At 45.3% G+C, this 26,580-nt stretch overlaps 2 protein-coding genes across 3 annotated transcripts in view; one reads left to right on the top strand and one right to left on the bottom strand.

The window, feature by feature from the left end:
* Positions 1–2,207: 2,207 nt before the first annotated feature.
* vps28 (VPS28 subunit of ESCRT-I) lies at positions 2,208–25,706 on the top strand. The gene is made up of 10 exons (XM_062979911.1): positions 2,208–2,359; positions 4,899–4,984; positions 6,394–6,422; positions 6,916–6,953; positions 8,452–8,541; positions 10,346–10,451; positions 13,169–13,270; positions 13,543–13,596; positions 23,869–23,960; positions 25,222–25,706. The coding sequence occupies exons 2-10, from the start codon at positions 4,948–4,950 to the stop codon at positions 25,337–25,339; spliced, it is 666 nt and encodes a 221-aa protein (XP_062835981.1). The 5' UTR covers positions 2,208–2,359; positions 4,899–4,947; the 3' UTR covers positions 25,340–25,706.
* Positions 25,705–26,580, bottom strand: part of tonsl (tonsoku like, DNA repair protein) — a 73,390-nt gene continuing 72,514 nt past the window's right edge. For both annotated transcript variants that reach the window (XM_062979906.1, XM_062979907.1), the window contains exon 26: positions 25,705–26,465. In XM_062979906.1, coding sequence (XP_062835976.1) covers positions 26,272–26,465 — 194 coding nt within the window. In that variant the 3' untranslated portion in view covers positions 25,705–26,271. The remainder of the gene's footprint in view (positions 26,466–26,580) is intronic.

The raw sequence follows: 26,580 nt of genomic DNA, 5'->3' as shown, positions 1-26,580 counted from the left end.
CTCTCCTCATTCTCAGAGATGAAAGTGGCAGTTAAAACCGTTTGTCTCAGCACCAAGCTAGAGACAGCAGCCTATTGGAATCCTGGCTCCTGACTGGCTCAGCCAATCAGCTGTGGACACATATCCTTTCCAGTCAACTCATTACATCCTGGTGTCTCTTTTACAAATCATCACAGAAACTACACTTGGGCAGAAAACAATGAAATGCCAAGAGACAGGGGCGTGGCCAAGCTGCTTGGGTCTTAAGGTGGAGGAGGGGGCGTGGCTACTGTAAGGAGGGGCGTGGCCAAGCTGCTTAGGTCTTAAGGTGAGGAGGGGGCGTGGCCAAGCTGCCTACGCCTTTGAGGTGGGGAAGAGGCGGGGCTACTGCTAGGAGGGGCGTGGCCAAGCCGCATAGCCCTTTGAAGGAAGAAGGAGGCGTGGCTAAATTGCTTAGGCCTTGAGAGCGGGGAGGGGTGTGGCCACGACCAGGAGGGCGTGGCCAAAATACACAAGTCTTGTGTTGTGGTAGGGGCGTGGCCTGGCTACTTTCGCTTTGGGGCGAAGAGGGGGCGTGGTCAGGCTGTCTACTCCTCGTGGAGGGGGCGTGATCAACTCCAGGAGGGGGCGTGGCCAAGCTTATTAGGCTTGAGTCGTGTTGGGGGCGTGACCAAGTTGCTCAAGCCTTTGAGAGAAGGAGGCGTGGCCAAGCTGCTTCAGCCTTGAGTGTGCGGAGGGGGCGTGGCTACTGCCAGGAGGGGGCGTGGCCTAGCTGCTTTGGCTTTTGAGACGGAGCAGTCAATGTGTCATTGGGTGCGGAGGGGCGTGGCCAATGCCAGGGGGCGTGGCCTAGCTGCTCTGGCTTTTGAGACAAGGGCAATTGAGCGTGGAGGGGGCGTGGCCAATGCCAGCAGGGGCGTGGCCAAATCTGCTTTGCTTTGGAGACATGGAGCAGTCAATGTGTCATTGAACGTGGAGGGGGCGTGGCCAATGCCAGGAGGGGGCGTGGCCTAGCTGCGTTGGTTTTTGAGACAGGCCATTGAGCGGGGAGGGGGCGTGACCAATGTCAGCAGGGGCGGGGCCAGGCTGCTTAGCCCTTTGAGACAGGGAGCAGCCAATGTGTCATTGAGTGTGGGGGGCGTGGCTACTGCCAGGAGGGGCGTGGCCTAGCTGCTTTGGCTTTTGAGACAAGGGCCATTGAGCGTGGAGGGGCGTGACTAATGCCAGGAGGGGGCGTGGCCAATCTGCTTTGCTTTGGAGACATGCAGCAGCCAATGTGTCATTGAACGTGGAGGGGGCGTGGCCAATGCCAGGAGGAGGCGTGGCCTAGCTGCGTTGGTTTTTGAGACGGGCCACTGAGCGTGGAGGGGGCGTGACCAATGTCAGCAGGGGCGGGGCCAGGCTGCTTAGCCCTTTGAGACAGGGAGCAGCCAATGTGTCATTGAGTGTGGGGGGCGTGGCTACTGCCAGGAGGGGCGTGGCCTAGCTGCCTTGGCTTTTGAGACGGGCCATTGATTGCGGAGGGGCGTGGCCAATGCCAGCAGGGGCGTGGCCAAATCTGCTTTGCTTTGGAGACATGGAGCAGTTAATGTGTCATTGAACGTGGAGGGGGCGTGGCCAATGCCAGGAGGAGGCGTGGCCTAGCTGCGTTGGTTTTTGAGACGGGCCACTGAGCGTGGAGGGGGCGTGACCAATGTCAGCAGGGGCGGGGCCAGGCTGCTTAGCCCTTTGAGACAGGGAGCAGCCAATGTGTCATTGAGTGTGGGGGGCGTGGCTACTGCCAGGAGGGGCGTGGCCTAGCTGCCTTGGCTTTTGAGACGGGCCATTGATTGCGGAGGGGCGTGGCCAATGCCAGCAGGGGCGTGGCCAAATCTGCTTTGCTTTGGAGACATGGAGCAGTTAATGTGTCATTGAACGTGGAGGGGGCGTGGCCTAGCTGCGTTGGTTTTTGAGACGGGCCACTGAGCGTGGAGGGGGCGTGACCAATGTCAGCAGGGGCGGGGCCAGGCTGCTTAGCCCTTTGAGGCAGGGAGCAGCCAATGTGTCATTGAGTGCGGGGGGCGTGGCTACTGCCAGGAGGGGCGTGGCCTAGCTGCTTTGGCTTTTGAGACAAGGGCCATTGAGCGTGGAGGGGCGTGGCTAATGCAAGGAGGGGGCGTGCCAATCTGCTTTGCTTTGGAGACATGCAGCAGCCAATGTGTCATTGAACGTGGAGGGGGCGTGGCCACTGCCGCGAGGGGCGTGGCCAAGACTCGGGCCTATAGCAAGGAGGGGGCGTGTCCAAACTAAGCGGCCCGCCCAACTATCACTAAGCGGCCAGGCGCCATTTTCCCGGAAGTCGGAAGAAAACAAAAGCGCCAAGAGGAACGCTCGGCGGCGGGTGAGTCGTTGTGAGGGGTTTGAATTGTGTCCGTGTTGATTCAATATTATTTGTGTAATAATAATTATAATAATAATTTAATAAGGACCTTTGAAACCCCCGGCTCCATTGTGCCCTGGCCTTTGAAGCGAGCCTTTACCTTTCTCCTCCTCGTCCGTGAGGCCTACTTTCAGAGATGTCAACATGGCGCCTGTCGTGGCCTTTTCTCTCTGGTGAAATTCTCCACACAGATTTCCATTGTAGTTTCACTCATACGTTACAATTTTGTACCTATTTTATTTAGCACCTGTCGCTAATGGCATCTTCAGAGGTTCTGTTGGCAGTGAAGCAAGTGGAGTCTATATACAGTAGAGTCTCACTTATCCAACGTTCTGGATTATCCAACGCATTTTTTTAGTCAATGTTTTCAATGCATTGTGATATTTTGGTGCTAAATTCGTAAATACATTAATTACTACATAGCATTAATGTGTAACGAACTACTTTTTCTGTCAAATTTGTTGTACAACATGATGTTTTGGTGCTTAATTTGTAAAATAATAATAATAACAACAACAACAACTTTATTTTTATACCCCGCCCCATCTCCCCAAAGGGACTCGGGGCGGCTTACATGGGGCCTTGCCCGATAAAACAATCAAATATCAAAACACAGCAATAAAACAGTTATCCAATAAAAACATCAATTACAGTAAAAACAATAGTTAAAATCAACATAAAACATACAATATTAACACTGGAGACTAATTCATAGAACCCAGGCAAAGTGCGAAATGGGCCGAAATGGGGAAGGTAATTTCACAGTTGAAATGGACAAAGTGCAATATAGCATTGGCATAACCTATTTTGATGATTAATAGGCTTTTTCTTAATCTCTCCTTATTATCCAACATATTTGCTTATTCAACATTCTGCCAGCCCGTTTATGTTCGATAAGTGAGACTACTGTACTGTTATGTTTAATTCTGTTTTAATGTTTGCATATCTGTGGTCATGCTTTGAATGTAAGCCACTTTGAGTCTCCTTTGGGAGAGATAAAGTGAGGTATAAATAAGCGTAGTAATAGTATATTTTTTCGTGTCAGGAGCAACTTGAGAAACTGCAAGTTGCTTCTGGAGTGAGAGAATTTGGCCGTCTGCAAGGACGTTGCCCAGGGGATGCCAACATGTTTTGAAGTTTTTACCATTCTTGTGGGAGGCTTCTCTCATGTCCCCACATATCCAACATTCTGCTGGCCCATTTATGTTGGTTAAGTGAGACTCTACTGTATATCCCTGTGGAATAATGTCTAGAGTGGGAGGAAGAACCCTTGTCTGTTGGAAGCGAGTACGAATGTTGCAATTAGCAAGCTTGAATTAGCATTTGAGTAGTCATGAAGCTGTAAAGTCAATCAGCGAGGATATCGGCATAGAGGAAGCCTATAAGATAAGAGCTGTTCATCTGTGGAATATATTTCCTGACATGCAATGGAGTCTTCTTCCTTCTTTGGAGGTTTTTAAGCAGTGGATGGATGGCAACCTCTTCAGAGGGCTTGGATTGTGTTTTCCTGCCTGGCAGAAAGAAGGGGGCTGGGCTGGATGACCTTTGGGAGTCCCTTCCAGCCCTAGCACCCTATCATCTAGTTCAGAGTTTTTTGCAGTACAGAAAACATGGAGGTACAACTTCTATTTGTGGAGTTTATTTCTGAAAGGTATCAAATTTTACAGCTATTGAAAGAAAAACCTGCTAAGGATATGCATTCTCTTGCTATAAAATGCAATTTTCCAAACCCAGTATAGAAACGATATGATACATCTTGATAATTTTGATCTGTGCCTTCTAGCCAACAATATGCTGCCACTTAAGTCATTTTCAATTTAAAAAAATTGGAAGAAAATTCCACCATTGAATGGGGCACTGCTAAAACATCCCTGAAAGGCAACTTGCAGCCCAGATCTACCATTTACCCATGTTATTTGCCATTAGTTTCAGCATAATGATAGCATTGCATTCCAGATGAGTCTGTATTTTTTATGCTTCTTATGAAAAGGACTGTACCATGGCTGGCCACAGAACTGCCTGCCAGGGAAGCCTCTGTTTCAGGGCTGGTGCCTCCGTGTGTTTGTGTATACACACACACACTCACACAGTGTTCCCTCACTTATCACTGGGGTTAGGTTCCAGGACCACCCGCAATAAGTGAAAATCCGTGAAGTAGGGACCCTATAATTTTTTTCATATTTATATATTATTTTAGTAGTTATACACTATTTCAAGTCTTTATCTACCAATTGTGTGTTGATAAATCGCCTCCTTCTCCCGTTGCTGTTTTGGCTTCTTTTCTCTCTCCCTTTGGCTTCTCCTTCCTCCCTTTCTTTGGCTGTAAATTGTATTTTTTAATGATTTATAATAGTCTTTTAGCGTTTATTGAAAAACCGCAAAACAGCGAATCTGCGAAAAGTGAACCGCGAAGTAGTGAGGGAACACTGTGTGTATATGTATGTGTGTATATATATATATGGAGGGGGCTTTTGCTGCAATCTCCCTCTTCCTGCCACAGGTTCCCCGTATGTTGTGTGTCCAGAGCCGTGTGGCAGATCGAAGGAAGCATGTTCCACGGAATCCCAGCAAACCCAGGCATGGGAGGTGAGTCCCAATGTATCTACTGCTGCTACTTCCCAGTTTATCCTGGGATATATCGGGCCAAATGACCAACTTGAATGGCAGACAAGGGCCAGATCCCATTCAAGAGGTATTCTTGCATCTTATGCTTATTCTTGCAGCTTATGATTCAGTTATAGTGCAGGAGAGCCATTTGCTTGCCCCAGTTCTTCAGCCAGAAAACACTCCCACGCTGAGCAGCTTCCAAGCCCTTGTTTCTCCTTCTTAAAGAGAGAAAGGAGGTGATTCAGACATACAGATCTGGCTGCTATGGGCTCCTGGGGAAAGGAAAAGGTTGCCCTCCCATCAGTGACACAACTCCATCTCACCAGCTAAAGCCAGGTCTGCAAATCAGCAAGCCTTAAAACAGCATCCTTCCCTGTTCAGAATCCATTTGTAGACGCATAGTTCAGGCAGTCTGGGTTCTAAAATAAAGCAGGTGCATCATCTGGTCCAAGAGGTAAAGACCGAAAAGGCCTGGAAACCATGAATCACTCTGAGGAAGAGTTTAAGGAGTTAGCAATGTTTAGCCTGGAGAAGAGAAGGCTGGGAGGAGGGGACATGGGGACCATGCTCCAATATTTGGAAGGAGGTCCCATTGAGGAAGAAGAGGCAAACTTGTTTCTGCTGCTCCACAGACTAGGATCTCAACCTTATCTTCTTGACTGCTGTTTTATAAAATGTATCTAGATATATTTTTGTAGCATCTCTAGGGCATCATTAATGCAATGCTACCTGCGGACAGTGGGATGGAGCCTTTAACCCTCCCCAGACTTGTCTGCCACTGCCTTCTTTCCCAGCAGAGATTGTATAACCTAACACTTCTAAGGAACCAACAACTGAATGAAAAACTACTGGTGACTTTCTCCCACTGTCCTCTAGAGAGTGTCCTAACCTACTGGTAACTTCACATAGGAAGGCACGCCAAAGGGTCACCACTTCTGCACAGGGAATCATGGGTTGCCCTCTTTCTCTCCTTTTTGAAAGAACTTTATAGGCCCCGCTGCCTTAAGAAAACTCAGAGCGTCCTTGGGGATCCATCTCACTTGGCATATACTTCTTTGGAATTATTGCCATCTGGCAGGTGGTACAGGGTGACAAAGACAAGGACAACAGACTGGGAGACAGCTTTTATCCTAGAGACAGCTCTGCTGTGTTGACTTCCATTGCTTTGCATTGGGGGTGTGGAGGGATGAGTGTGTTGTTTTGTGTACTGGGGAAAGCATTTAATTTTGTTTTAGAACGCACAATGACAATAAAGTTATTCTATTCCATTCCGAAGGATTCAGCACACTGCTATTGGCAGGAGGAGGTTTGTGTTGACGTTTCTAACAATCGTAGTTTGAAGCTGCTCGAACTGTGATCACACTTTTTCTTTTCACTTGTCTTTTCAGCCCCAGCCAATAAGCCGGAACTGTACGAGGCAAGTAGCATTGTTCCCTCTTAATGGTACAGTAGAGTCTCACATAAACGGGCCGATAGAACGTTGGATAAGCAAATATGTTGGATAATAAGGAGAGATTAAGGAAAAGCCTATTAAACATCAAATTAGATTATGATTTTACAAATTAAGCACCAAAACATCATGTTATACAACAAATTTGACAGAAAAAGTAGTTCAATACGCAGTAATGCTATGTAGTAATTACTGTATTTACGAATTTAGCACCAAAATATCATGATGTATTGAAAACATTGACTACAAAAATGCGTTGGATAATCCAGAACGTTGGATAAGTGAGACTCTACTGTATTGGGAAATATTCTGGGTTTTTTGGGGGGTGGGATATGTTAACAACCAGGAACATACTCTGCAGGACTCCCTTTGGTCACTTGCTGGCTTTAAAGAGTCTGACCTGTTGACCCCCAGAAAATCCTCCTCCTGATGGCTGCAACTGTGTTCTCTTCTCTTGCAGGAAGTGAAGCTGTACAAGAATGCCCGGGAGAGAGAAAAGTGAGTTCCTTTCCCAGGAACATTTTAACTATGCTATTTGTGTGTATGGTAGTCCCACAATTTATGTCCCAGGATCCTTTGAGTAATAGTTTTTGCATAATCTAAAAGCCTAGTCTTTGATTATTATTATTTGTATGACACAGCAAACAAGATAGATATGCTGGATTTCGTATCACAAAATCACAAGTCAGACACTTCCCAAGCTTAGGACTGTGTGATGTATTTTCGTATGATGCTTGCAGATCCCAGTAGGGTGGCCTTTTGCAGTTGACAGATCGTAATTTTGTCAATGTCTATTGTTTCCAAATGCCGGCTGAGATCTTTTGGCATGGCACCCATCACCACCGGGACCACCTGCACTGGTTTCTGCCAGAGTCTTTGAAGTTCAATCTTGAGGTCCTGATAGCGGCTGAGTTTTTCCTGTTGTTTTTCGTCAGTGCGACTGTCACCTGGGATGGCGACATCAATGATCCAAACCTTTTTCTTTTCCACAACTGTGATGTCTGGTGTGTTGTGTTCCAGAACTTTGTCAGTCTGGATTCAGAAGTCCCACAGTCTCTTTGCGTGTTCATTTTCCACGACCTTTGCTGGTTTGTGATCCCACCAGTTCTTGACTGCTGGGAGGTGGTACTTGGGGCATAAGTTCCAATGAATCATTTGGGCCACATAGTTGTGCCTCTGTGTGTAGTCTGTCTGTGCGATTTTCTTACAGCAGCTGAGGATATGATCCATGGTTTCATCGGTTTCCTTGCACAGTCTGCATTTTGGGTCATCAGCTGATTTTTCGATCTTGGCCTTAATTGCATTTGTTCTGATGGCTTGCTCCTGAGCTTCAAGGATCAGGCCTTCTGTCTCCTTCTTCAGGGTCCCATTCGTGAGCCATAACCAGGTCTTCTCCTTGTCAACTTTTCCTTCAATTTTGTCAAGGAACTTTCCATACAATGTTTTGTTGTGCCAGCTGTCAGCTCTAGTTTGTAGTGCAGTCTTCTTGTACTGATTCTTTGTCTGCTGTGCTTTGATATTGTTGTTGTTGTTAATGTTGGATAGCCCTTGTAGTGGGGTAGTTTTGACTGGATGACCTTCCAACTTCAGGATTCTATGGTGCTATCATTAGATCCTCCAGAGTGATTCTATGGTATTCAAAGCTATTATTATTATTCTCTGCTTTTTCCCTCCACAAAGGAGGCTCAAAGCAGCCTGCATTTAAAAGCATTTCAATGCAATTCAAAACCTACAAATATACAGACATTAAAACAGAATTAAATATCAATGGTATGAAATATTTCACAATTAGAATCCACACAAACCGATTAAGAATATATTCAAAACTGAAACCACGGGGAAAGAAGGGAATGAAAAAGGAAATGTAAATATATTCTTATAAGACATTGGGCCCTCTCTCCCAGCAGGGCCTTCTTTTCTCAGGTAGAAACCTGTCAAGAGTATGGCTGACCCTTCCTTCCTTCTTTTGTGCGGGATTTGCTCCTTTCGCTTTCAGGTATGACAACATGGCAGAACTCTTTGCTGTGGTGAAGACGATGCAAGCGCTGGAGAAGGCCTACATCAAGGACTGTGTCACCCCCAGCGAGTGAGTGCAGGGGGAGGGCAAGGGGAGGGGATGGGCCTCCAGGTTGTCAGAAAATCGGCATCCTGAATGATGAATGAGGCAGGTCTTATCTCTCCTCCTCATCCGTTAGACCACTTAGTAACTACCAAGTGGCACTAACAAACATGACAGCATAGCCAATTTTATCTGCTGATCCCAGCGATTATAGATCTTTATTTACAGAATATTTACAAAGTAAAACAGCCAGAGCTGCTCGGACACATCTTGCTTCGGCAAGAACAAATCATGGAGTCTCGTCGTGTCTGTTATCAGTAAACTCTAAGGCACACCCACATTCCACAGTCTATGACACATCTTCCTGCAACAACTCAAACAGAAGTCTTGATGCTTTGCCCTTCTAGCCATAAATCAGGGCTCTGTGCAATTAACCACTTAACTCCTGGAATGCTTACCGGAGCGAATACACACACTTACATAGCAACAATGAATTAAACATTTCACTACATAACAAAAACCGTAACATAGGTACGGTGTCTTGTTTCAGGTGTTTGGCAGCATGGGTCAACTTCAGCTTTCCCTCCAGGTGTTTTGGACTTCAACTCCCACCATTCCTAACAGCAGGCAGGCATTCCAGGGTTCTCCATTGCTGTGAAATTTGCATGGCCCCGCTTCCTGCCCTTGCACCACAGGCAGGCATCCCAAGGTTCTCCATTGCTGTGGAATTTGCATGACCCCGCCTACTCACCTTCCCTTTCCAATCTGTCTGTATAACAAACAGCAAAATTGAGCTGCGACTAAACTTACTGGAGGAGTTTGGGAGATTGAAGTTGTAGTTTAGCCTGCATCAAGTCAGAGCATTGTGACTCCTACTGGGGAATTTATAGGAGTTGTACTTCACCTACACCCAGAACGCTATGAACCCAAACAATTTATTTTTATTTATTTATTTCCAATATTTCTACCCCGCCCTTCTCTCCGAGGGGACTCAGGGCGGCTTACACAACTGGTAGGATCACTACCAGTACATCATAATACAATACAATAAGAATAAAACAGTTAAAATAATTAAATAACATAGTAAAATACAATATATAAAAATTTAAAACAATGCAACACCAAATATATATACCAATCATCCATCAGACCTTGTGCAAAAGCCTTAATCCGATCCATGTCAATGCTAACTGAGCTCATTCATTAAACGCTTGCACACATAGCCAAGTCTTCATCTTCTTCCTGAACCCCAAAAGGGATGGAGCCTGCCGGATGTCACTGGGGAGGGAGTTCCACAGCCGAGGAGCCACCACCGAGAAGGCCCTGTCTCTCGTCCCCACTGGGCCAAATTTGCCGTGCATGTCTGATATTCCCAGATTTGAAGACTGGTGGGTTTGGAGGGGAATTGGCGTGGACATTTGGGAGTAGTAGGTACTAGGATTTATAATTCACCAGCAATGAATGAGCACTTCGAACCCCACCGATGATGGACCAGGACCAAACTTGCCACACAGAGCCCCCATAACCAATACAACGTATTGGACAAGTTGGGGGGAAAGGGAGTTATAGTTCAGCTGCATTTGGCTCTGGGAGTTGTAGTTCACCCTTATACAGACAGCACTGAACCCAGACAACTTCGGATCTCGACTAAACTTGGCACACAAGTTTCTCAAATGACCAGGGCACCACTGGGCCCCCAAGCTAGCAAATAAATAAATACAATGTGACTCTCAATTGAAATATAATGGAGAAGGGGGGATGCACAATAAGAAGCCTCTGTGTTTGGGCCACCCTCCAGGCCTCCCTCCTCACCCACTCCTTGCTCTTCCAGATACACCGCCGCCTGCTCCCGCCTCCTTGTCCAGTACAAAGCTGCCTTCAAGCAGGTCCAGGGCCTGGAGATCAATTCCATCGATGACTTTTGCCGCAAGTTTCGGGTGAGCAAATAGTCTCCATAGTTCAGGGGTCCCCAAACTTTATAAACAGGGGGCCGGTTCACGATCCTTCGGACCATTGGAGGGCCGGACTATAGTTGGCCACCAAGCAACAATAATAATAACAACAACAACAACAAAAAAGAGTGTCGGAAGAGACCCTTTCGGCCATTGAGTCCAATCCCTTTCTGCCTCTGTGCACCGAAAGCACAAGCAAAGCACCCCTGACAGATGGCCACCCAGCCTCAATGTTAATAATAATAATAATAATAATAATAATAATAATAATAAGGGTTGGAAGAGACCCTTTGGGCCAGAGTCCAATCCCTTTCTGCCTCTGTGCACCGAAAGCACAAGCAAAGCACCCCTGACAGATGGCCACCCAGCCTCAATGTTAATAATAATAATAATAATAATAATAATAATAATAATAATAATAATAATAATAATAATAAGGGTTGGAAGAGACCCTTTGGGCCAGAGTCCAAACGCCTTCTGCCTTTGTGCACCAAAAGCACCAGCAAAGCACCCCTGACAGATGGCCACCCAGTCTCAATGTTAATAATAATAATAATGATAATAATAATAATAATAATAATAATAATAATGTGATTTTGGGATACGAAATCCAGGATACCTATCTTTTTTGCTGTGTCATACAATATAATAATAATAATAATAATAATAATAATAATAAGGGTTGTAAGAGAAGAAGAGACCCCTTGGGTCATTTAGTCTAACCCCCTTCTGCCCTTGTGCCATGGGGGCCGGATAAATGGCTTTGATGGGCCGCATCCGGCCCCCGGGCCTTAGTTTGGGGACCCCTGCCATAGTTGATGGTGAAGGAGACCGGAGGAGGAGGAATGGGTCTTGTTTAAGAGACAAAAGTGGGATGTAAATAATGATGACAATGACGAAAATGGCAGGGATCCTTCCAGAAACAATATCAGGCCTGGGCCAATTTGGGCCCTCCAGGTGTTTTGGACTTCAACTCCCACAATTCCTAACAGCCGGGAGGCTGTTAGGAATTGTGGGAGTTGAAGTCCAAAACACCTGGAGGGCCCAAATTGGCCCAGGCCTCAGCAAGGCGCACCCCTAGTTTCTGTTGTGTTCTGGGCAAAGTAATATAAGAAAAAATGGGTTCCCAAGGTCTTGAACTAACAAGTGTCCACTAATGGAATAACAACAATGTATTAAATATCATTAAACATTGTATTATGTACAATAAATGACTATAAATTTCAGATAAATGGTTACAAATGACAACCATACTGTTGCATTCACAGTATGATGAATGGTAGTGACATTCACCATGGAGTAAACTTTCTTGTTTACTTTCTTGTATCTTTAATGTATCAAGTGAACAACTTGTAATCCACTGTATTTTTCCAAGAGGTTCCACGATATTTATGAAAGACTTTACAGTTCATTGAGTACATTCTTGAATTGTTCGAACTAAATAACAAAAGTAAGTAGTATGTATTATGGCATGGCCTCTCCCATCCCAAATTGATCTCCAACAAATTTGCAGCATTTTATTCTGTTACCTTGAGTTTAAAACTTTTATAATGTGCACTTTACTTAGTCGATTATCATAACCTTGCTGTTTTTAATTCTATGTTTAATTAAGTGTATTTTTTATTTCTATAGGTTAATGTTTAAAATGTTATAATTTGTGTATGTTTTTTGTTTATTGATGTATTGTATATTGTTATTGTTTTTTTCTGGTATTATCTGTAAGCCGCCGAGTCCCCATCGGGGGAGATGGAGGTGGGGTATAAATAAAATTATTATTATTATTAATAATAATAATAATAATAATAATAATAATAATAATAATAAATAGCTGTCAATTTTACTAAGCCAGAAAACACTTTGTACAATTATATTAATGTTACCCAATACTAGCAGACCCTACCACCAGACAAAGACTATAGGTAGTCGAAACAGGTTGTGGATCAGGGCTCTACTCATCTTTTATGAAGAAACAAGAAAGTAAACAAGAAAGTTTACTCCATTGTGAATGTAACTACCATTCATCATACTGTGAATGCAACAGTATGGTTGTCATTTGTAACCATTTATCTGAAATTTATATTCATTTATTGTACATAATACAATGTTTAATGATATTTAATACATTGTTATTATTGCATTAGTGTTCTCTCTGGATAGAAACAATCTTCTAGAATGGAGATGGATCGTGCTCCTTCTGGGCCTTTTCTTCTATGTGGGAGATGGGTTTCTGGGTTTAATTGCGGGAGAATGTTGCCTTTGATCCTCACTGTGTGACAAAAATATGCATATATTATGTGTATGTATGGAAGGGGATGAATGAATGAAACCTAGTAATTTTGGAGACACCATTCAAAAATACTAAGGCCTGCAAATCATTAACTACCTGCTTGCCGAATTGTAATTAAAAGCTGTTAATGAGTCCTGAAATAGTTGACCTGATAAGAATTGTGACAATGATAAGAGAAATGTTTACATCAAGTTAAGGAAATGTTTACAACTGTTAAGAAGGAAGTCAACACAGACCTGCTTGTGTTTGCTCACACCAGTCAAGAAGAGTCAACATCTGGTCCAGGAAACTGAGATGGAGGCAGGATATTCCAGGATGGAAGATGTCTATCATTCATTTACAATTGTGGGAACCTATGCTTTAAAGTTATTGAAGTTATTCATAACAACTGGCTTTCCTATTTGCCTCCCTGCAGCTCGACTGTCCACTGGCCATGGAAAGGATCAAGGAGGATCGGCCGATCACCATCAAGGACGACAAGGGCAACCTCAACCGCTGCATCGCAGATATTGTATCGGTACGTTGGGGGGCACTGTGGCTGTTACCGAAATTCCCTAAAATTAGGACTGGGTTTTATTAAAAAAATCTTGTTTTTTGCCCCAAAAGACATATTAAGGCTTATTTTCAAGGCATGCCTTATTTTAGTCACGTGCCAAAATCTGTATTTGTTCAAATGCAGTCATCTCATCTTCTTCTGGAACATCATCATAATATGTCAATAATACTATGTAAGAAAATAGGGGAAAAATCTGTTCCTGGATTGTAAGTGTTACTCTTTTGCATTTCCAGCTCTTCATCACCGTGATGGACAAGCTGCGCTTGGAAATCCGGGCCATGGATGAGGTAAGTAGCTGCAGAAAGGGTTGCATTGGTGTGGTTGTTGGTAAAACAAGTCGGAGCAAAAGCTTTGCAAATGGATGTCCTTGTTGTTACTTTAGTGCAGGCATGGGCAAACTTGGGCCCTCCTCAGGGTTTTTTGAACTTCAACATGCAAAAGGAAGCCACACATTATATTCCACAATAATTTTTACAGGCTTTTTTTTTTTTTTTGCAATGTATATGTTTTAAATTGCGGTATGCATTACAATCAATGGTGCATTATATGTGGGTAAAAATGGGTAAATCTGCTGTTTCGTTTGTATAGTTGGTGGTCCCTCTGAGGAGCCTTTGCAGTCCTTCATGTTCAGGGATAGAGGATATGCTTCCTTATTATTATTATTATTATTATTATTATTATTATTAATTATTATTAATATTTGAAACACAACAAGATGAGTCCACAATGTCTACTGCTGGCTGTTGTATTGGATCACACGTCGGACACTTCCCAAGTGTCTAGGACTGTGTGATATTATTATTATTATTATTATTATTATTATTATTATTATTATTATTATTATTATTATTTTATTATGACACAGCAAACACGATAGATATGCTGGATTTCATATCACAAAATCACAGGTCGAACACTTCCCAAGTGCCTAGGACTGTGTCATGTATTTTCAGATGATGCGTGCAGATCCCAGTTGGGTGGCCTTTTGCAGTTGGCAGATCGTGATTTTGTCAATGTCTATTGTTTCCAAATGCCGGCTGAGATCTTTTGGCACGGCACCCAGTGTGCCCATCACCACCAGGACCACCTGCACTGGTTTCTGCCAGAGTCTTTGAAGTTCAATCTTGAGGTCCTGAGAGCGGCTGAGTTTTTCCTGTTGTTTTTCATCTGTCACCTGGGATGGCAACATCAATGATCCAAACCTTTTTCTTTTCCACAACTGTGAGGTCTGGTGTGTTGTGTTCCAGAACTTTGTCAGTCTGGATTCGAAAGTCCCACAGTATCTTTGTGTGTTCATTCTCCAATACTTTTGCAGGTTTGTGATCCCACCAGTTCTTTGCTGCTGGGAGATGGTACTTGAGGCATAAGTGGGCCACATAGTTGTGCCTCTGTTTGTAGTCTGTCTGTCCAATTTTCTTACAGCAGCTGAGGATATGATCAATGGTTTCATCGGCTTCCTTGCACAGTCTGCATTTTGAGTCATCAGCTGATTTTTTGATCTTGGCTTTAATTGCCTTTGTCCTGATGGCTTGCTCCTGGGCTGCAAGGATCAGGCCTTCTATCTCCTTCTTCAGTTATTATTAATAATTATTAGTTATTTATTATTATTATTATTATTATTATACCCCACTTTATCTCTCCCGATTCACAGTTAAAATCCATTAAAACATATCATAGAATCATAGAATAGTAGAGTTGGAAGAGACCTCATGGGCCATCCAGTCCAACCCCCTGCCAAGAAGCAGGAAATCGCATTCAAAGCACCCCCGACAGATGGCCATCCAGCCTCTGCTTCAAAGCCTCCAAGGAAGGAGCCTCCACCACGGCCCCGGGGAGAGAGTTCCACTGTCGAACAGCCCTCACAGTGAGGAAGTTCTTCCTGATGTTCAGGTGGAATCTCCTTTCCTGTAGTTTGAAGCCATTGTTCCGTGTCCTAGTCTGCAGGGCAGCAGAAAACAAGCTTGCTCCCTCCTCCCTGCGAGTTGGTTCTCGCAGAAGCAGAGGAAGCAGGAGGACATTTTTGCTCCCTGGCTTCAGGTAGGATTTGGCTAAGATTTGGCTAAGATTTTAAACTGAGTTTGGGCTTGGCTCCTGTGGTCAAAGTCTAACTGTTGTGTGACTGTTGTGTTGAAAGAGAGCCAGGTACTTAAGTTGATTGACAGCAGGCATTGTCCCCTGTTAATTGAGTTTCTGGGAAAGCTTTATTTGCCAGTGTGAGTTTCTGCCAGAGCCTGATCCCAGAAGGGCAGTTGGTTCTCGCAGAAGCAGAGGAAGCAGGAGGACATTTTTGCTCCCTGGCTTCAGGTAGGATTTGGCTAAGATTTGGCTAAGATTTTAAACTGAGTTTGGGCTTGGCTCCTGTGGTCAAAGTCTAACTGTTGTGTGACTGTTGTGTTGAAAGAGAGCCAGGTACTTAAGTTGATTGACAGCAGGCATTGTCCCCTGTTAATTGAGTTTCTGGGAAAGCTTTATTTGCCAGTGTGAGTTTCTGCCAGAGCCTGATCCCAGAAGGGCAGTTGGTTCTCGCAGAAGCAGAGGAAGCAGGAGGACATTTTTGCTCCCTGGCTTCAGGTAGGATTTGGCTAAGATTTGGCTAAGATTTTAAACTGAGTTTGGGCTTGGCTCCTGTGGTCAAAGTCTAACTGTTGTGTGACTGTTGTGTTGAAAGAGAGCCAGGTACTTAAGTTGATTGACAGCAGGCATTGTCCCCTGTTAATTGAGTTTCTGGGAAAGCTTTATTTGCCAGTGTGAGTTTCTGCCAGAGCCTGATCCCAGAAGGGCAGTTGGTTCTCGCAGAAGCAGAGGAAGCAGGAGGACATTTTTGCTCCCTGGCTTCAGGTAGGATTTGGCTAAGATTTGGCTAAGATTTTAAACTGAGTTTGGGCTTGGCTCCTGTGGTCAAAGTCTAACTGTTGTGTGACTGTTGTGTTGAAAGAGAGCCAGGTACTTAAGTTGATTGACAGCAGGCATTGTCCCCTGTTAATTGAGTTTCTGGGAAAGCTTTATTTGCCAGTGTGAGTTTCTGCCAGAGCCTGATCCCAGAAGGGCAGTTGGTTCTCGCAGAAGCAGAGGAAGCAGGAGGACATTTTTGCTCCCTGGCTTCAGGTAGGATTTGGCTAAGATTTGGCTAAGATTTTAAACTGAGTTTGGGCTTGGCTCCTGTGGTCAAAGTCTAACTGTTGTGTGACTGTTGTGTTGAAAGAGAGCCAGGTACTTAAGTTGATTGACAGCAGGCATTGTCCCCTGTTAATTGAGTTTCTGGGAAAGCTTTATTTGCCAGTGTGAGTTTCTGCCAGAGCCTGATCCCAGAAGGGCAGTTGGTTCTCGCAGAAGCAGAGGAAGCAGGAGGACATTTTTGCTCCCTGGCTTCAGGTAGGATTTGGCTAAGATTTGGCTAAGATTTTAAACTGAGTTTGGGCTTGGCTCCTGTGGTCAAAGTCTAACTGTTGTGTGACTGTTGTGTTGAAAGAGAGCCAGGTACTTAAGTTGATTGACAGCAGGCATTGTCCCCTGTTAATTGAGTTTCTGGGAAAGCTTTATTTGCCAGTGTGAGTTTCTGCCAGAGCCTGATCCCAGAAGGGCAGTTGGTTCTCGCAGAAGCAGAGGAAGCAGGAGGACATTTTTGCTCCCTGGCTTCAGGTAGGATTTGGCTAAGATTTGGCTAAGATTTTAAACTGAGTTTGGGCTTGGCTCCTGTGGTCAAAGTCTAACTGTTGTGTGACTGTTGTGTTGAAAGAGAGCCAGGTACTTAAGTTGATTGACAGCAGGCATTGTCCCCTGTTAATTGAGTTTCTGGGAAAGCTTTATTTGCCAGTGTGAGTTTCTGCCAGAGCCTGATCCCAGAAGGGCAGTTGGTTCTCGCAGAAGCAGAGGAAGCAGGAGGACATTTTTGCTCCCTGGCTTCAGGTAGGATTTGGCTAAGATTTGGCTAAGATTTTAAACTGAGTTTGGGCTTGGCTCCTGTGGTCAAAGTCTAACTGTTGTGTGACTGTTGTGTTGAAAGAGAGCCAGGTACTTAAGTTGATTGACAGCAGGCATTGTCCCCTGTTAATTGAGTTTCTGGGGAAGCTTTATTTGCCAGTGTGAGTTTCTGCCAGAGCCTGATCCCAGAAGGGCAGTTGGTTCTCGCAGAAGCAGAGGAAGCAGGAGGACATTTTTGCTCCCTGGCTTCAGGTAGGATTTGGCTAAGATTTGGCTAAGATTTTAAACTGAGTTTGGGCTTGGCTCCTGTGGTCAAAGTCTAACTGTTGTGTGACTGTTGTGTTGAAAGAGAGCCAGGTACTTAAGTTGATTGACAGCAGGCATTGTCCCCTGTTAATTGAGTTTCTGGGAAAGCTTTATTTGCCAGTGTGAGTTTCTGCCAGAGCCTGATCCCAGAAGGGCAGTTGGTTCTCGCAGAAGCAGAGGAAGCAGGAGGACATTTTTGCTCCCTGGCTTCAGGTAGGATTTGGCTAAGATTTGGCTAGTAAAGGCACCTATACTAACTATCCTTTCCAGTACATACAGGAAACAAAGCAACATAAACAAATACACAAAGACGTGGTTTGTTGCAGTCTGCACATAAAGTGCGTGCATATTACTTAACTGTACAAAGATCCCACTTGGCCACCACGCTCACCAAGAGATGCAACAAAAGCACAACATTCCCATCACATGCACCAGCTGTGGCATGTTCCGCTTTTTCACACAAAAACTAGACAACTACATCTGCTCCAAATGCAAACAGATGACTCTGATGGAGCAGAGGATCCAACAGCTCGAGCACCGTATTAAGACCCTTAAGGACATTCAGGCACTCGAGCTCTTCTTGGACACTGCACAACACGCTGCTGTAGATCAGCAGCCTGCATCACACCAACACCACCAAGACCATGATCAGGAACCTTATGGGGAGATCAACTCAAAGGTAGACAACCCTCAGGCTTGGAAGGAGGTCACCCATAGAAGGAGACGCAGGACCAGGCAGCCTCCACAGAACTCCTCTGCTCAGCTGCATTTACACAACAGATTTGAAATTCTTACATCATTAACATACAATCAGGAAACACATCTTGTGGAGGACCACAGTTTCTTAGATACCACTCAGTGGACCATCCTGGATCAATGCGCAGGGGATAGCCCTGACAGGGACAGTGCATCACCACAGTCACACTTATGTAATCATGCAAATGCTCCATCCCCAATCATAGACCAGGAGCAACAGGAACATCCTTGGGAGAGTAATGGGCTCTCGGATGTATCTCAATGGATTGTCATTGATGAATGCACTGGGGATGTTGAGGAGGAGGACAACACTTTACACCTACATGATTCACTTCAACAGGAACACTCTTCAGGGGACATACACACTGTCTTGCACAAAAGGGACCCTGTCAATCCTCAAAGGAAACAGGTCTTGGTAGTAGGTGACTCCCTCCTTAGAGGAACGGAAGCCATCATTTCCAGACCGGATGGGATGGCTCGAGAAACATGCTGCCTCCCGGGGGCAAAAATACACCATATCACTCAGAGGCTCAGCAGGCTCCTAAAGCCCCATCACCCTCCCCACCTTATGTTGATTCATGTAGGTACCAATGACACCGCTAGGCATACTTTTCAAAAGATCACAAATGATTTTCGAGCTCTGGGAACAAAGCTAAAACTGTATAATGTACAAGTGATCTTTTCATCCCTCCTCCCCGTTGTAGGACATGGCTCTACAAGGGCCGGAAAAATAGTACAGGTCAATAACTGGCTCAGAAAATGGTGTCAAGAGGAGCATTTTGGCTTCCTTGACCATGGTCTACTCTTCCAAGAGGATGGACTACTGGCAAGCGATGGGGTGCATCTCACACAAGTAGGAAAACATCTTTTTGCACACAGACTCACAAACCTCATCAGGCGCACTTTAAACTAAATCCACTGGGGGAGGGGAACAACAGCCTGGCGAACACTATATTACCCACGACCACAGGGAACCGCCGTAAGGCTAAACGGAGGGCTGCACAAACACAGCAAGGACCAAGTACAGAGAGCACAATAATCCCAAATAAACAGTTCGAGGGGAGGTCACAGGGGCTTACATGTCTTTACACTAATGCTCAGAGCATGGGAAATAAGCAAGACGAACTCCAACTCCTAGCACAGCACCACACATACGATGTCATAGGCATCACTGAAACCTGGTGGGATGACTCCCATCACTGGAATTTAACCATTGAGGGCTATAACCTCTTTCACATAAATAGAACAAAGGGGAGAGGAGGGGGAGTAGCTTTATATGTCAAAAACAGTTACGTTGCAGAAGAAATGCAAGACTGTAATCCGGGAAACCAGCTTGAAAGCATCTGGATAAGAATCAAGGGAACCGGGACTCAAAAAGATCTTGTCGTGGGTGTCTACTACAGACCTCCGAGTCAGGATGAAGGACTTGATGAAGCCTTCTGTCAACAGCTGACCAAACAGGCACAAAGAAGAGATATAGTAGTCATGGGCGATTTCAATTATCCCGATATCTGCTGGAAAACAAACTCAGCCAAGAGTACAAAGTCCAACAAATTCCTCACTTGCCTTGCAGATAATTTTATGGTCCAGAAGGTAGAAGAGGCAACAAGGGGATCAGCAACTCTTGATCTAATCTTAACAAATGTGGAAGACCTGATCAATACAGTTGAAGTGGTTGGATCCTTAGGGGCAAGTGACCATGTGCTCCTGCAGTTTGCAATACAAAGGAATGCTGAAACTAAGACAAGTCAAACACGCATTCTGGACTTTAAGAGAGCTGACTTCCAAAAAATGAAGGAATTACTGAGCGGCATTCCATGGACGCCGATATTAAAAAACAAGGGAGTTAAGGATGGATGGGAGTTTTTCAAAAGTGAAATACTCAAGGCGCAAATGCAAACAGTGCCAACAAAGAAGAAAAATAAGACAAGTGCAAAGAAGCCAGAATGGATGTCCAAAGAACTTCTAACTGAGCTAAAGCTCAAAAGTGACATGCACAAGAAGTGGAAAAGGGGAGAAATCACCAAAGAAGAATTCAAACGTATAGCCAACTCCTGTAGGGAAAAGGTTCGCAAGGCTAAAGCGCAAAATGAGCTCAGGCTTGCCAGGGACATAAAAAACAACAAAAAAGGTTTTTTTGCTTATGTTGGTAGAAAAAGGAAGAAAAAGGAGGCGATAGGGCCACTGCAAGGAGTAGATGGGGTGATGGTGACAGGGGATAGGGAAAAGGCAGAACTGCTTAATGCCTTCTTTGCCTCGGTCTTCTCACAAAAAGAAAGCCATCTTCAACCTCAGCAACATGGAATGGACGAAGGATTGGGGGAAATCCAACCCCAAATAGGGAAACAAGTTGTCCAGGAACACTTGGCCTCTCTAAACGAATTCAAGTCCCCAGGGCCAGATCAGCTACATCCAAGAGTATTGAAGGAACTAGCGGAAGTTATTTCAGAACCACTGGCAATCATCTTCGAGAGTTCTTGGAGAACGGGAGAAGTCCCAGCAGATTGGAGGAGGGCGAATGTGGTCCCTATCTTCAAGAAGGGAAAAAAGAACGACCCAAACAATTACCGTCCGGTCAGCCTCACATCAATACCAGGCAAGATTCTGGAAAAGATCATTAAGGAAGTGGTCTGCAAACACTTAGAAACAAATGCGGTCATTGCTAATAGTCAACACGGATTTACCAAAAACAAGTCATGCCAGACTAATCTGATCTCTTTTTTCGATAGAGTTACGAGTTGGGTCGATACAGGGAATGCCGTGGATGTAGCATATCTAGATTTCAGTAAGGCCTTCGACAAAGTCCCCCACGACCTTCTGGCAAACAAACTAGTAAAATGTGGGCTAGACAAAACTACGGTTAGGTGGATCTGTAATTGGCTAAGCGAACGAACCCAAAGGGTGCTCACCAATGCGTCGTCTTCATCATGGAAAGAAGTGACAAGTGGAGTGCCGCAGGGCTCCGTCCTGGGCCCGGTTCTGTTCAACATCTTTATTAACGACTTAGACGAAGGGTTAGAAGGCACGATCATCAAGTTTGCAGATGACACCAAACTCGGAGGGATAGCTAACACTCCAGAAGACAGGAGCAGAATTCAAAACGATCTTGACAGACTAGAGAGATGGGCCGAAACTAACAAAATGAAGTTCAACAGGGACAAATGCAAGATACTTCACTTCGGCAGAAAAAATGGAAATCAAAGATACAGAATGGGGGACGCCTGGCTTGACAGCAGTGTGTGCGAAAAAGATCTTGGAGTCCTCGTGGGGAACAAGTTAAACATGAGCCTACAATGTGATGCGGCAGCTAAAAAAGCCAATGGGATTTTGGCCTGCATCAATAGGGGAATAGCGTCTAGATCCAGGGAAGTCCTGCTCCCCCTTATTCTATTCTGCCTTGGTCAGACCACACCTGGAATCACACTGTGTCCAGTTTTGGGCACCGCAGATGAAGGGAGATGCTGACAAGCTGGAAAGCGTCCAGAGGAGGGCAACTAAAATGATTAAGGGTCTGGAGAACAAGCCCTATGAGGAGAGGCTTAAAGAGCTGGGCATGTTTAGCCTGCAGAAGAGAAGGCTGAGAGGAGACATGATAGCCATGTACAAATATGTGAGGGGAAGTCATAGGGAGGAGGGAGCAAGCTTATTTTCTGCTGCCCTGCAGACTAGGACACGGAACAATGGCTTCAAACTACAGGAAAGGAGATTCCACCTGAACATCAGGAAGAACTTCCTCACTGTGAGAAGGGCTGTTCAGCAGTGGAACTCTCTCCCCGGGGCCGTGGTGGAGGCTCCTTCCTTGGAGGCTTTTAAGCAGAGGCTGGATGGCCATCTGTCGGGGGTGCTTTGAATGCGATTTCCTGCTTCTTAGCGGGGGGTTGGACTAGATGGCCCTTGAGGTCTCTTCCAACTCTACTATTCTATGATTCTATGATTCTATGATTCCCTATGACTTCCCTTCACGTATTTGTACATGGCTCTCATGTCTCCTCTCAGCCTTCTCTTCTGCAGGCTAAACATGCCCAGCTCTTTAAGCCGCTCCTCATAGGGCTTGTTCTCCAGACCCTTAATCATTTTAGTCGCCCTCCTCTGGACGCTTTCCAGCTTGTCAACATCTCCCTTCAACTGTGGTGCCCAAAATTGGACACAGTATTCCAGGTGTGGTCTGACCAAGGCAGAATAGAATAAGGGGGAGCAGGACTTCCCTGGATCTAGACGCTATTCCCCTATTGATGCAGGCCAGAATCCCATTGGCTTTTTTAGCTGCTGCATCACATTGTTGGCTCATGTTTAACTTGTTGTCCACGAGGACTCCAATATCCAAAGCTAAAAACCACAGCACCCCCCGACTTCCCCGCACAAACCGCGGTTTGGCTCTTGTCAATCAACAGGCTTTACGGCCAATGTATTCTAGCAGCATTGTCTCCTGACGTTTTGCCTGCATCTGTGGCTGGCATCTGCAGAGGATCTGATGGTAGTCAAGCAAGCCAAGTATCTACACCTGTGAAATATCCAGGAGGGGAGGAAAGAACCATTGTCTATTGAATAAGAGTAAAGGGTGCAATTAGCAAGCTTGGTTTTGTATGTGTTGAGTGGGATCCACCCATTAGTATGTGAGTAGTTGTTATTCTATGGTAGCACAGCGGGTTAAACCGCTAGCTGCAGGAAATCTGACCGGAGGGTTGGCAGCTCGAAGCTACGCGTCAGGGTGAGCCCCCGCTGTTAGCCCTAGCTTCTACCAACCTAACAGTTCAAAAGCACGTATGCAAGTAGATGAATAAGTACCTCCTCAGCAATACGATCAAAGATATCTACGGACAGCAGGCTCCTCGGCATGGAGAAATGGAACAAGAGCACCTCCCCATGGCCGGAGTTGAGCACCACAGATGAAAGGGGAGGCCTTGCCTTTGTTTGTGTATTGTATGTCGTTGTGGTTCACTGTATAAAAGGCACTGAATGTTTGCCTTAGATGTGTCATGTAATCCGCTCAGAGTCCCTCTGGGGAGATAAAGCGGAATATAAATAAAGTGTATTATGTGGTTGCTTTTTTTTTTTACATTATTTATATTCCGCCCTTCTTTCTCACCCCGAAGGGGACTCAGGGCAGATTACAATGAACACATATATGGCAAACATTCAATGCCAACAGACAAACAACATATATAGACAGACACAGAGGCATTTAACATTTTTTTCCAGCTTCACGATTCCGGCCACAGGGGGAGCTGTTGCTTCACTGTCCACTAGTGGCTATACTTCCTCATTCCTTTCCTCGTGTTTTGTTGGCAGTTTTATGATGTTGTAAATTAGTTAAATTAGCCTCCCGCATAAAGCGTACCTAAATTTCCCTAATTGACAGATGCAACTGTCTTTCGGGGCTGCATAGGTCAACAGCAAGCCGGGCTATTTAATGGTCGGGGGCTTAACCCAACCCGGGCTTCGGACTCATGACCTCTCGGTCAGTAGTGATTTATTGCAGCTGGTTACTAGCCAGCTGCGCCACAGCCCGGCCCGCAAGTGAGTCAAGAAGGAAGGACCTTCCCTCCACTGAGCTCTTCTTCCCATTTCCTCCTCAGATCCAGCCGGACCTCCGGGAACTGATGGAGACCATGAACCGCATGAGCCACTTGCCCCCGGATTTTGAGGGACGGCAGAAGGTTAACCAGTGGTAAGTTTGGGTCTCTGGGACTTTGGGCATGTGAGCTTCCTGCATTTGTCAGTGTGGTGTCCTGTGAGTGCAAGTGGAGTCCCATTGACACCTGGAGGTGTTCTGCATTTTTACAGAGGCCACAATGCTTCCTTCCCACAGCTATGATAGGATTTGGAAATTATCTGGCATTTTCTAAGTGACAGCAGAGCTAATACCTCTGGCCTAACCCCCTGTAAAAGAGATAGTCTACTGCAATTATTATTATTATTATTATTATTATTATTATTATTATTATTATTATTATTATTATTTTGTGTTGTTGAAGGCTTTCATTGGCTGACCTCTCTGGTTGGTTCATCTAACAATCCTAATCAAGCTAGCTCATTGCAACATTCACACTTGCTTCAAAGAGACAAGGGTTCTTTCTCCCACCCTGGACATTTTATTGTTGCTTTTATTGTTTTTATTGTTATTTTAAAGCCAAGTGTATTGTTTTAATCTATATTTGTAAACCACTCCGAGCCAAACTGGGAGTAGCGGTATATAAGTTTAATAAATAAATAAAAAATAAAAATTATTCCACAGGGATATATATACACTCCACTTGCTTCACTACCTCTATGCAGATACCCTCACTGATTGACTTCGCAGTTTCATGGCTACTCAATGCTAATCAAGCTCGCTCATTGCAACATTCAGACCTGCTTCAAAGAGACAAGGGGTCTTTCTCCCACCCTGGACATTATTCCACAGAAAGTGCTTCCATGCAACCATAGCCAGGCTATCTCTATGCAGATACCCTCACTGATTGACTTTGCAAACTTAATGGCTACTCAAATGCTAATCAAGCTAGCTAATGGCAACATTCACACTTGCTTCAAAGAGACAAGGGTTCTTTCTCCCACCCTGGACATTATTCCAAAGGGATATATATATACATTCCACTTGCTTCACTACCTCTATGCAGATACCCTCACTGATTGACTTCAGTTTCATGGCTACTCAATGCTAATCAAGCTAGCTCATTGCAACATTCAGACTTGCTTCACAGAGACAAGGGTTCTTTCTCCCACCCTGGACATTATTCCACAGGTAGATATATATACACTGCCAACAGAACCCATGAAGATGCTTGCCACAGATGCAGGTGAAACGTTAAGAGGGAATGCTACTGGAACATAGCCATACAGCCCAAATAACTTAAACCAACCTAGTGATTCTGGCCATGAAAGCCTTTGACAACACATTAATATTACTATCATTATTCTTATACTTGCAGGCTGCAGACGCTGAGCGGGATGTCGGCGTCGGACGAACTGGACGACTCCCAGGTCCGGCAGATGCTCTTTGACCTGGAGTCGGCCTACAATGCCTTCAACCGCTTCCTGCACTCGTGAGCCGGGCCCCGGTTGACCCCTTGGGGCCCCAAATGTCCTGCATTTTGGAGATGACCACGTGGCAGGCAAGCAGGCCCTTCGGTGGCCTGAAACCCCCCATTGAATGTACATCTCCCCCTTTGCTCCTCGGTCTCCCTAGTTTTGAAAACGAGGGGCCTCTTACATTTTATGACTCTTCCACTCGTTCTTTCATGGCATCGCATATGTGTCCACGGTCGTGATGGGGAGGTGGGAGGGAATATAAAGCACCACGGAGGGCGGAAGTGGCGCTTTAATGTATTTATTTGGGCTTGCTTTTTTTGTGTTTGCCTCAGAGAGGCAGCTCCCATTGAGCCGGAGCAAATAAATCCTCTTTCTACCAGAAGAAGGAGAGGCGTGAGGTGTATTTTATTCCTTCCCAAAACAAGGGAAAAGCAAAGAAAAGGCTCCAGCAAGTCTCTTCTTTCAGCATTACATTTTCCCCATAGTAGAAGCAAGAAATGTTTAAATCAAGAGCCCTGTAGTTCTCTCATATGTGCTGTGGAGAGAGATGATCGCCAAGGTTGCAAGGAAGGATCAGAATAAATATGGAAGGATTCAGAAGTATGAAGACAAGGTCAGCACAAAGGCTGAATAAGTTAAGGTTATATCCTTTAGGGAATAATGGATATATTTCTACTCCTGACCCAGTTTAGAGTACAATCCTTGCGTCTCTCAGAGTTAAAAGGAGGAAGGAATCAGGTCTTAATGGGCTTTCTTCATTAGAAGACTCATCTCTGCTGTTCTCCATTATGATGGCTTTCCTTTGGTTCACAATCACCCTTTTGCACCAGATCTGGACGCAAGGATTGAGTGAAGTGGCCCAAGGTCTCTTCCTCCGTCTCGCTGGCCACTCCACCCATACGTGGCCAGAACTGGGGCCCTGGATGCGGCAAAGCATCCGTCCAGGGCGGCTAAAGGCATTGGTAGAAGAGCTTGTTGTGCCGTGCAACGCAGGCGAAGGCGCTACCCTCGGTCCTCGGCCATAGCTCGGGCCCCTCCCGCAGGTCACTCCGGCTCAAGTGGCGGCTGCAGAGCTGCAAGTGGCGGACGCTGGACGAGAGCTTGGTCCAGGAGGCAGAGTCCACGGGGCCCTTCACGGAGCAGCCTGGGAGAGGAGGAAGCAAGAATCACAGAGTTGGAAGAGAGAGACCACATGGACCACTTACCCCAAACCCCTGCCATGCAGGAAAAACACAAAGTGTTGTTGAAGGCTTTCATGG

Source organism: Anolis carolinensis, chromosome 4, assembly GCF_035594765.1.
Source record: "Anolis carolinensis isolate JA03-04 chromosome 4, rAnoCar3.1.pri, whole genome shotgun sequence".
NCBI classification, from domain to species: domain Eukaryota; kingdom Metazoa; phylum Chordata; class Lepidosauria; order Squamata; family Dactyloidae; genus Anolis; species Anolis carolinensis.
The sequence above is the reverse complement of the archived record's forward strand: the minus strand, read 5'-3'. Positions and strand labels throughout refer to the sequence as shown.

Bases quoted from the DNA above. Each gene is read 5' to 3' on its own strand.
- vps28 (XM_062979911.1), top strand. From the start codon at position 4,948: ATGTTCCACGGAATCCCAGCAAACCCAGGCATGGGAG. The intron at 4,985-6,393 runs GTGAGTCCCAAT...TTGTCTTTTCAG, and splicing joins AGCAAACCCAGGCATGGGAG to CCCCAGCCAATAAGCCGGAA. The intron at 13,597-23,868 runs GTAAGTAGCTGC...TTTCCTCCTCAG, and splicing joins AAATCCGGGCCATGGATGAG to ATCCAGCCGGACCTCCGGGA.